The sequence below is a fragment of the Calidris pugnax genome, unplaced genomic scaffold (assembly GCF_001431845.1).
Source record: "Calidris pugnax isolate Ruff unplaced genomic scaffold, ASM143184v1 scaffold14, whole genome shotgun sequence".
Taxonomy (NCBI): Eukaryota; Metazoa; Chordata; class Aves; order Charadriiformes; family Scolopacidae; genus Calidris; species Calidris pugnax.
This window is the reverse complement of record NW_015090793.1, coordinates 1,300,714-1,311,283: the sequence shown is the minus strand read 5'-3', so window position 1 is coordinate 1,311,283 and position 10,570 is coordinate 1,300,714. Positions and strand designations below refer to the sequence as shown.

General features: G+C 39.4%; 1 protein-coding gene across 1 annotated transcript in view; it reads left to right on the top strand.

Annotated features, from left to right (window-relative positions):
• Positions 1-8,778, top strand: part of TMEM128 (transmembrane protein 128) — a 14,301-nt gene extending 5,523 nt beyond the window's left edge. The window contains exons 3-7 of the mRNA XM_014966698.1: positions 91-309; positions 1,539-1,680; positions 4,033-4,194; positions 5,356-5,464; positions 5,686-8,778. Of these exons, the coding sequence (XP_014822184.1) occupies positions 91-309; positions 1,539-1,680; positions 4,033-4,194; positions 5,356-5,455 (623 nt within the window). The 3' untranslated portion in view covers positions 5,456-5,464; positions 5,686-8,778. The remainder of the gene's footprint in view (positions 1-90; positions 310-1,538; positions 1,681-4,032; positions 4,195-5,355; positions 5,465-5,685) is intronic.
• Positions 8,779-10,570: the final 1,792 nt, after the last annotated feature.

Genomic DNA, 10,570 nt, shown 5'->3' with positions numbered 1-10,570 from the left:
GGCCACCGGCCCCCGCCCCGGCCCCCAGCCGCTCCGATTTCCTTGCTTTCTGACCGAACACGGGTTCATTAAGGCTATGACCAGCCACAGCGGCCCGGGACGGTGGCCGAGGCCATCGCGGAGGCCCCTCCGGCCGCCCGCCCCCCTCTGCCCCCTCACACGGGGCGGCCGCCCCTCACGCCAACGGCCGTAACGGCCGCCGCGCTTCCCGCCCCCGCCCTGGCGTCACTGCCGGAGGGCGCCCTGCGCGGCGGGGGGCAAGGCCCCGCGCCCCGCCGCTGTTGTCGGGGGGCGGCGGTGGGACGGCCGGTGGGTGGCACCGGGGGCGCAGGGGGGGAGAGCGGAGCGGAGCCGGGCTTTTATGAGGCGGGCGGTGTGAGGGGATCGGGCGGGCCGGGAGCGGTGACAAGCAGCACCTGGCGCAGCGCCGGTCCCCGCCGCCGGAGCGGGGAAGGGGATGGAGCCTGCTGACGGCAGGAGTGAGGGGGCTCCTCGGTAAAGGGGCCGGTGGGATACCGCCTGCTTGTAGCCAGCACCTCTCCCCGCGGGTGTCAGCGGGTTGGGCGTGAAAAGGGGGGTGTGAGTTGTGTAAAAGGCTCGCAACCGCGGATTTCTTGTGGGGGGTGAAGCTGCTTGAGTGCTCCCGACTCCAGCTCTAGTAGATGAGGAAGAACCTGGGAAATGGAAAGCAAAAATGCCTGTAAATTCCAGCAGAGCTGTTTATTGCGCTGGGCTGGTGGTAATGATGCCTGTGGAGGAGCCAGCGAACATCAGGCTGCACACAGGCCAGCAATACATTCCACTCATAAAGTTCAAAGTATGAAACGTTGAAGGCACCTTTGCCACCTTTTTTTTGGCAGCGTGTATAAATACTGTGTTACCTGGTTGCTGTCATGCACAAAAGTAGGCTTTCTAATCTGCTTGCTCTGTTGTGTGGCTCTCTCTAAAACAATATATGGTGTTGAGGGAAAAAAGAAAAGATAGTTTTCTGCCCAACCATAGCGTTAGTTTCCCTGCTGAAGGTGTGCGGCGCGAATCACGGGACCTCCTGAAAAGTGAAGTTGAAAATCTCCACTGAAGAAGCTGCAAGAAAATTATTTATGCCTGAAATTGGTTTGCAACTATTAAAATTAACAAAAAAGGATACAAATGAATTAGTAATTGGAAATACTGACCTGGCTTTCTATGTGCTAGTTAATAAAAATGCTTTAATAACACTAGGAGATTTTTGATTAGTTAAATAACCCATACAGAATCTAGTCAGCTGTTAATTTCCTAAAGGGTACACAGACACTGTATGTGCCAACTGTTACTGCTTTAGCATTTTATCAAAGGGTACCTTGCTTAGTTTGTTTCACTTCAGGAAATGTGCAGAGCTTTCAGGAATACCTCCTCTGTAATACAAAGTGTATTATACTGAATATAATAATCTCCACAGATAAATGAATTAAAGGGATAAAGCATCATGTTTTACGTAACTATAATCATACTCCATGTAATGACTGGCTTTAGTGCTATAATTATGTTCTTATTTACAGAAGAGTCTACAGCTGTAGAGAAGAAGAGGAAGCCTCTTGCCCGACTGAATATTCATTTTGCATTCTGGATTTTGGCATCAATTGCTGTGACATACTACTTTGATTTTTTTAAAACTGTTAAAGAAACTATTCAAGCAGATAGGTAAGGTACCTTTTCTTACAAAGAAAATTGTGTTTTTGTCTTGCAATCACATTCAGTTTGTCACATCTGAACGCTTTGTTTTAAATCTTGGATAAACAAGATCTACAATGGGAAGCCTGAAGAAAAGGTTTGGAGGGATGTTATAAATGTATATAAATAGCTGAAGGGAGGGTGCATAAAAGGCAGAGCCAGGCTCTGCTCAGTGGTGCCCAGTGAGAGCAGCAGAGGCAATGGGCACAAACTGAAACATGGGAGGTTCCCTCTGAACATCAGGAAGCACTTTTTTGCTGTGAAGACAGAGCACTGGCACAGGTTGCCCACAGAGGCTGTGGAGTCTCCATCCTTGGAGATACTTCAAAGTCATCTGGATACGGTCCTGGGCAACCAGCTCTAGGTGACCCTGCTTGAGCAGGGAGGTTGGACCAGATGATCACCTAATTTTTAAGTAAATACAATGCTGAAAATTTTGCTATAATGATTTTTTATTTCTGTTTGAACCATCTGTGTACATACAAAATTTGTTCTAATAGCAGGGTGTTTTAGTACTGTACCTTCAAGTTTACACTTAAGTACAAGAAATCGTGGCCTGTTTTGTTGAAAGTCTTGGGGGTTTGATTTTATTTTAAGCAAACCCCAAAATTTTTAAATGTCAAAATGAGGTTCATTTCTCTAGGAGTTCTCTAGACTTGAGGAGATCAGCAAAAGAGTAGTGAAATAATTTCTATGAAGTCATTTCTATTTCTATTCTCTTTTCTAATAAATTATATTCAGTGGGATTGATGAGTGTTAAATTTAGACAGCTTCACCTGGAAGTGCTTTTAAAACTCTGTCATTGTCATTATTCTATCAGTACATGGAAGCTGAACAAAACCTCGCTCTGTGCTGGGAGGTTCTCTGGAGCTGCTCTTCCAGTCTGGTCTAGATACACCATACATCCAGTTTGCTGTAGATAAAAACTAGTGACTCCAGGACATGATCAAAGTTTTGGGTGGCCCCATTTGTTCCCTGCAGGACCCTGTCTTCCTGCATTGCTTGTTTAGGTATACTACAACAACTACCCGCTTAATGCAGGTTTCTTAATTGGTAGTACTGAGGTACCATAATAGCATATGATATTTACTGTACCATAGCACAGCAAACGTTACCTGAGTAGGAGGGTACTTGATTACCCTTTGTAATTTAGTAAGCAAACTGTAGTAATAATTCACTTTTTAAAATTTTTATGTGCTAAATACACATTCAGATAAGATTTTATTTAGTGCACCTTTCTCCCAAGTTGTTTTCACCTGGAAGTGCTTTTAAAACTCTGTCATTGTCATTATTCTATCAGTACATGGAAGCTGAACAAAACCTCGCTCTGTGCTGGGAGGTTCTCTGGAGCTGCTCTTCCAGTCTGGTCTAGATACACCATACATCCAGTTTGCTGTAGATAAAAACTAGTGACTCCAGGACATGATCAAAGTTTTGGGTGGCCCCATTTGTTCCCTGCAGGACCCTGTCTTCCTGCATTGCTTGTTTAGGTATACTACAACAACTACCCGCTTAATGCAGGTTTCTTAATTGGTAATACTGAGGTACCATAATAGCATATGATATTTACTGTACCATAGCACAGCAAACGTTACCTGAGTAGGAGGGTACTTGATTACCCTTTGTAATTTAGTAAGCAAACTGTAGTAATAATTCACTTTTTAAAATTTTTATTTGCTAAATACACATTCAGAGAAGATTTTATTTAAGTGCACCTTTCTCCCACGTCTTTCCCATCTTACTCCTGAAGTATGTCCTCAGAGAGGCTCAAAAGTGTGTCTTCCTAAATAATCTCATACCCTGTGTTTTCTTCATTCTGAGTTTGAAATGCTGGATTTCTCTATGTTTTTCTTCAGCTGCTATGAAGAAAAATCTTCATGCTTCTTGTCTGTTAAATTTGAGAGTTCATAAACTTGAAACCTTACTCAAGCTTTCTACAACATTTCTGTTGCACAAAAATCAGTCTAATTTACAGTGAGAAGCACAGTTGCAGTGGAGCCTGTTTTATTTCATTACTGACAAAGTATTGTTGGTGGGGTAGTGTAGAACATCACTGACAAGATCTGTTGCATTGCATTTTCAAAATTTTTGCCGGAAAAAGAAATGACAGGAATGATACATTGCAAAATTAAACTCAAGTAGTTATGTATATTAGACAGCTTTAGAAAAGTGTTTTGTAAAAGTAATGTAAGAAAAAAACCAACCCGGCCTCTAGGCCGATCAGTATAATTAACAGGTATTGTCTGTTCTGTCTCTAGCCTAGAATGAAGATAAATGTGCAAACTGCAGCATGACTGTGCTTAACATGCTTTCTCCCCACAGTTGGTGGTTTGCCTCTGGCAGTTGTTTATTGGCTGCATGTTTAGCTGTTGCCTTTTACTGCATACTGTACCTGGAGTGGTATTGTGGAATCGAGGACTACGATGCGCGGTATCCAGCGCTGATACCTATCACAACAGCTACCTTTATTGCAGCAGCAATTTGGTAAGTTCAAACACTGTGTACAAACGTCTGCTAAACCTGTGCAAACCTAACTGTGTTAATGGGTTCAGTTTGTAAAAAGTATAATTTCTCTAATTCTACTAAGTGTATCGGTGACAATACCAGTTCTGCATAGCGTAATTTTTTCTACTTTCAACATTCATCCACAAAGCAAGAGTTTTAACTCAAAACTGTATGTTAAGTGTACTTGTAGATGTGCCAGATCTTTTCTATCTTGAAAATTTATGAGAACACTGAGTCCTTAGCTGTGTTAGTGTAAATTGCTCACCTCTGACAACTGTGAGGTTTATAAATTAAGACAAAGGTGTATTCTGTAGCTGAGAAAAAAGTTATGCCTGATTAATTTCTAATACAGAGTTCTTAATTACCAAACAATCTATAAATAGCAAACGCTGACATTTATACTTCTGACTATTCTTATATGAGCTTTAAGGGGTTTTATCTTGTCAGAGAATGGTACTTTTAGTAAGTGCTACTTTATGAGATAGCAGGAGTCAGAATTGAGCCCATGGGCATGTGAATGAAAAAAATACATACATGTGTACATATATTTATTTGATCTCTGCATGAAAGCTGGTTCTCTCTTTATCTGAATAATGTCAGTATTTGTTGCAATTCTGGGAAAAAAGGGAAGACTGAAGAAGATAAAGGTTCCCTAGAGTTTAGAATTAGTCAAATCTGTAATTCCTGTAATTCAGTAAAATAAGTAGGTTTTCTCCCATTTTCTTCAATTAACTCAAATCTGCCAGGGTAGAAGTACAAATTAAGATTTCTCTCAGTTGCCATGTATGCCCATGGAAAAATCAAAAGTAGTTAATGTTCAGGTGCTTCATATACAGAGATTCTGAAAGTAAAAGATATCTTTACCCTTGATGGGACTGAGTGGACTTGCTCAGCGTAAAATCAGTAACAGCAGCTACTGAACTTCTAGGATGAGTTGTCAGTAAATAAACAGTAAACAAAACTATCAATTTAATAAGGAGGTGCTGACATCTTTTGTTTTGTTTTCTCTCCAGTCATAAAGAAACAAGTATTTCTCCAGGTTCAGTAATTTAAATCTCATCTCCCTGTTTTCTTTGTGCAGCTGGTATTTCCATAGTATGACAATTGAACTTAGCAAAAACTTCCTGCTTTTGTTCCCAGTTTCAACGTTGCCTTGTGGCCTGTCTGGTCATTTATGACACCTTTGGTGCTCTTCATTCAGTTTATGGGTGTTGTGATGCTTGTGTCACTCCTGGGATAAATTATTCAGGTAAATAATTGAATTGTTTGAGCACATAAAAATATTTATCTTGTTGCATGAACTGTTTGTTAGACGTTTAAGGACTGTAAGACCATTTAAGGATTCCTCCTCTATGTTTTGTGTACACTTTTAGAATATTGACATTTTATGGCATATAGAGTAATGGGAGAATGTACAAGTATCCTAAGGGGAAGAATATCCTTTTTCTCTTCTCTACAATTCCATTCCAGACAGTGAAAAGAAGTGATTAGTGAGAATGGATGACTTTGGAGAGTACAGGCCAGATACCTGCAGCTTTTACCCAGACTGGGAAAACTTCTTCGGGAAGTTGCTTGAGCCGATAGTGAACGGGAGAAGCTTTTAACATCCGTATGCAACTGTATTCTCTATTTTCTTTTTCTTTTTAAATTATTTGTCTTTAAGTATGCTGTTTTCATTTTCTGTGACCAACAGTCCAGATCAACCTGCTATCTGGAAAACTGCGAGATATCAGAAGTTCCCTAAAAAACAAGCTTTTAAAGGCAAAACCAGACATTTTGTTGACTTGAAAAATTCATTGTCAATAACTGCCACATTGAAAGGGGGTTCTCACATCTTTTGTTGGGAAAACAACAAGTGAATTCTGTGAAATTGAAAAAGCTTGGAAGACATCAAGGACTGCTCAGTAAATAGGATAAGCAATGTCCCCTGTATGAGAAGTGTCTACATCATCCAGTGAAGTGATGGCCTCAGCAGGTCTTGTTTGCTGTAATCCTTCCTAAGGGAATGTGTAGAAGCCTGTTTGGTTTTGCTTACCACCACAAATCCTCTCCACTAAGGAAGTCCTCCAGCATTTTCATGAGTTCAGCAAGAAGAATGGGACAGCACTGGATTTTGAGTGTAGCCTCTTGTAGTGCCAGTGGTGTTGGCAAAAAATATTCAGTGGCTGGGACAGCAAAACAGCTTTTATTTGTAAAACAAAATGAAACTAGTGGTGCATTTTTTCCCCCTAATTTCTAGATATCAAGAAACTTGACTTTTTAAGGAGGTAATTAACCTAGGTCATACTCTGATAACACCTATAGACTTCTGAAAAATACAATACTGACTTCAGACCCTTTTTAATCTATTATGGGAGCTTCAATCACACTGAGTAATGACTTCTTCAGATTGTGTTTGTTCATTCTGTCATGAGCTATGGTATGTCTGAGCACTGGAAGGATGTGGGGAAAGGACCCATTTCAGTGTGTTAGAGCTGATTATACTAAGAGACTAAAATAACCATTCTGCATTAATTTGTACTTAGAAACTAAGAGGTACAAGTGAATCATAGATATCCTGAACAGCTGAACCGTATGAAAACATTCTGGTTCTCTATATGAACAGTCAAGTGAATTCTGCTATACAGGATTTTTTAAATTCTGTATTAGGCTAAATGATTATTGGCCTAATAATTAGGGCCAAATTATTACCTGGTGATGCAAAATCATTAACTAATCAATATCGAATTAGTACAAGATACAGCTTGTGGAGTGTATAAAAGTGTTTGTGTTAAAGTTGGATTTGCTTTTCTTTTCTTTCAGCTTCATGTGAAGGACTCAAGTAACTGTTATCCTACAAAGTGGATGTCACTTTTGTTACATTCCAGTACTTTTATTATTTCTAATACTGCTTGTTTGCTCTAACTGATACCATAATTGTTATACTACCTGATTTGTAAATTAAATGGACATAAGCATAAGTCAGCCAGTGGCTAGGAAAAAGCAACTGATCAGTGAATAATTGAAAGATACAGAGGTTTTACTTCTTTTAATAATGTGCAGCATTTCATCACTGCTTTGTAAAGCTTTTATTAATATTTCAATATTAAGCAGATGGGTAATAAGTCAGTTACACAGTCGTAAATCCTATTTGGGGACTTCAGAGGTCCAATGTCTAATCCAATTTCTTGCTCAAAGCAGATTGGTTGGTTGGTCTGAAGGTAATTGATACTTAATTAAAGTATTGCCAGTTTTTAATACTGCATTCTTTCCATTTGAATTGACAGCTAAACTCTTGTTATCTGGAATCCATGGTTGTACTTGTAAACTTACTCATAGATCATGCAGGAGATATTTCTTGATCTATTAAATTTCTAATGTTATGTCTGTAACCGTTTAGGAAATATTTTATTACCTAATCTCTTGACTTCAGATCTGCTAGTGTTTGAACAAAGATACAGATCAGGGTAAGGGCCTAGAAAGCTGGTTGATGATTACAGCTTTGTGAATTTGGCAGTGCCATCAGTGAAATAAATAAATTCTACTTGTGCTGATATAGTTTGTCCACAGCCAAAGATAGATGATCAAGCTATGAATAACAATAATATGAACAATATTAACCCTATACAAGAAATTAAGAGCACAAACTAAGTTATTTTGATGTATGCACTATTTTTCAGTATTCAGGATGTTATTCTTCTGTAAATTAACTTTCCATTCTCAGCAGTGCCTGTTAATGAAGTTGCCATTTTTCTTCCTCAGCAATAAAGAGGCTGATATTAACTTAAATGCCATTACTCACACGCAGTTGGGAAGATAAAATTACTTTGTCTGTCTGTTCACTTGGCTGAGATACATAAGTATCTGGAAACCTGTGGACCATTTAGTTGCTAGACCATTTTAGATAGATCCTTGTGTTAAATACTTTGACACCCAGACCTTTGGGAAGCTAGGAGAATGTAGAAGCTGGGTATTGAAACTTGTTAAAATTTTCTCCTTGTGACTGTTGCTTGAAGTCTGGACTGTTAGAGGAGACTTTGTTCTTCATTCTGACTCCCGAATTCACACCATTGCTGAATACACAATACGTGACATGTTTAATAGTGAAAAAGATTGACGTTGTCTTAAGCTGCTACAGTTTCATTAAGGAAAAAACTTGCTGTTGGTATGCAATACAAAGGATCAAACAAACGAAAATAAAATACATTTAGCACTACAGTTAAGTAGCTTGTAAAGTTAACAGCTTGGTTTGTTTAAATGTAATATTTAAGTTTTCCAAAACCAGTTGCACTTCACATCTTTAAAGGGCAAGTTGCTTATCTTCAGGTCTTCATCTTTTAACAAATTTTAACAATTTTATGTCTGCATACAGAGGTACATTTGAGTAACTTCATTTATTATGATATTTAAATGCACTGTTGCTCAGGGATGGTAATAATTACTGTAGTTTTATTTGTCAACTATATAAATGCTCTAGGTGTTTTGAGTTGCCTTGTACTGTATCATTAAAATTGCCATTTCCTACATGTGTTTTTCAGATTTATTCTTCTGGACATCTTAATAAACTTTGTACAAAAAAGATCAGTTATTGCTCAATGCTAATTATTTAACAGTCTTGGGGACTGCCAGCCCATTGTTTTGCCTGGAAAACAGATGTTCATGTAGATTTTAAATACCGTACTTAACTTGGAGTATGTTTGTCTTTCATGACCTCTCAGCTGGGTTTATTGAAGGTGTAATACCATTGCTGTTCACCTTCAGAGAGCTATTTGCCCTCTGACTACTTTGATGTCTTTTTCTGAAGATCCTGGGTAGATACTGTCGAAAAGTCTTGCAGTAACATTTCTGAGTATCCAATGCAATACGCATTCAGTTACATGCTCAAAAGGAAGCAGTGAAGTGGTGAATCTTGGTAAGAATGTAAAACAGTGTTTGCTGTCATGAGCAGCCTGACAAAATGCTGTTGCCACTTCCAGTTCTCCTTGCTTTTGTTATTTTCGTTACAACCAAATAAAGAACTATGGGCAAGAGATTAGAAAGAGGTATCTTAATAGTTTCCAGAAAACAGTTATCAGGCAGTGAAAATCCCTACCTCTCCCAAAGCTTGAAAGTATTAGCTGGCTACAGACCACCAGAGGTATTTTCTCTATCTGTTTACATTAATTTTCCCTTCAGGAGATTGTGTACCAGCACCAAAGAGCTTTTCTTCACAGGTGACAAGGGACATTCTGGAATAATCTTGAAATAAAATAGTCTGGGCAGTGATATCTTCAGTTATCCATAGAAGCTGTATCGATTTATTATAGTTATCCGTAGAAGCTGGGTAGATTTATTATAGTTACCCATAGAAGCTCTGTAAAATGAAAGCATCTTCCTTAGTTATTCTGTAAAGGTTACATTACATAAGATAAAAGCAGGACTCGGCATTCCCATAAACTTCAGGCCGTGATGGGTGCAGCTCTGGGTTAGAGGCGGTTGAAGCCTTAACTGTTTGACTGGTTACACTGTTTATTTGTCCTGCTGGTACGGGCCAGGCAGAAACACAGGGTGAGCTTTCAGCTAACTGCATTTTTCAAAAGGGAAATTTGTAAATGGCTTAAAATACCTGCTTTTTGAGAACAGGCCAAAACGAGTAAAGGACATGAGCTACTACTTCCTTATGCTTACCTAAGTGCAGGATTGTACAGCATTCACTCATTCTACCTTTCTGCCATTTTGTTCTCCTTACCTGTCCTTTAAGAGGAGTGTGAACCTCAGAGATTTACAGACAGGTTCAGAAATGTCCTTTGGTACTTCAAAACACCTCTTTCTGGCTCCAGAAGTGAAAGCACTCAAAACCTCTGTAAGTTTTGCCAATGGAAGTGCAGTAAAATAGAGGCTGTGTTTTCATTTCTCCCTTTTTTTTTTTTTTTTTTGAGGTAGCTTAATTTTATGTGAGACAGAGGTCATTCCCTGTAAAACACAATGCTTTGGATATTCGAAATGCTACCAGGTGATCCAGGCTAAAAATGTAAGACCTGCCTGGCCAGAACAAGGACCAGTCTATCTTGGTATTTGGCCTCCAAGCGATGGCTGGGTACCTGAAAGCCTAGAATTGAGAGAATTTGTATTGTAGGCAAACAAAATACCATTTAAAATACGTAGTGCTTTGCACTGGGCTAAATTCCTGTCGTCCCCTATAGACAACCAACTGGTGCTCCAGATCATGAGGTGTGAATATGTTAGTATCTTACAACCACTGTTCACAGTTCCAACTAAGCAGTTTAAATAAGAAAAGGCAAATACTTAAAACGTGTATAAAAATGGGGAAGACGAAGAAATAGGAAATGGACTAAATCCTGGAGAAGTCCTTGCTGCTCTGAGCTCTGTTGGTGCT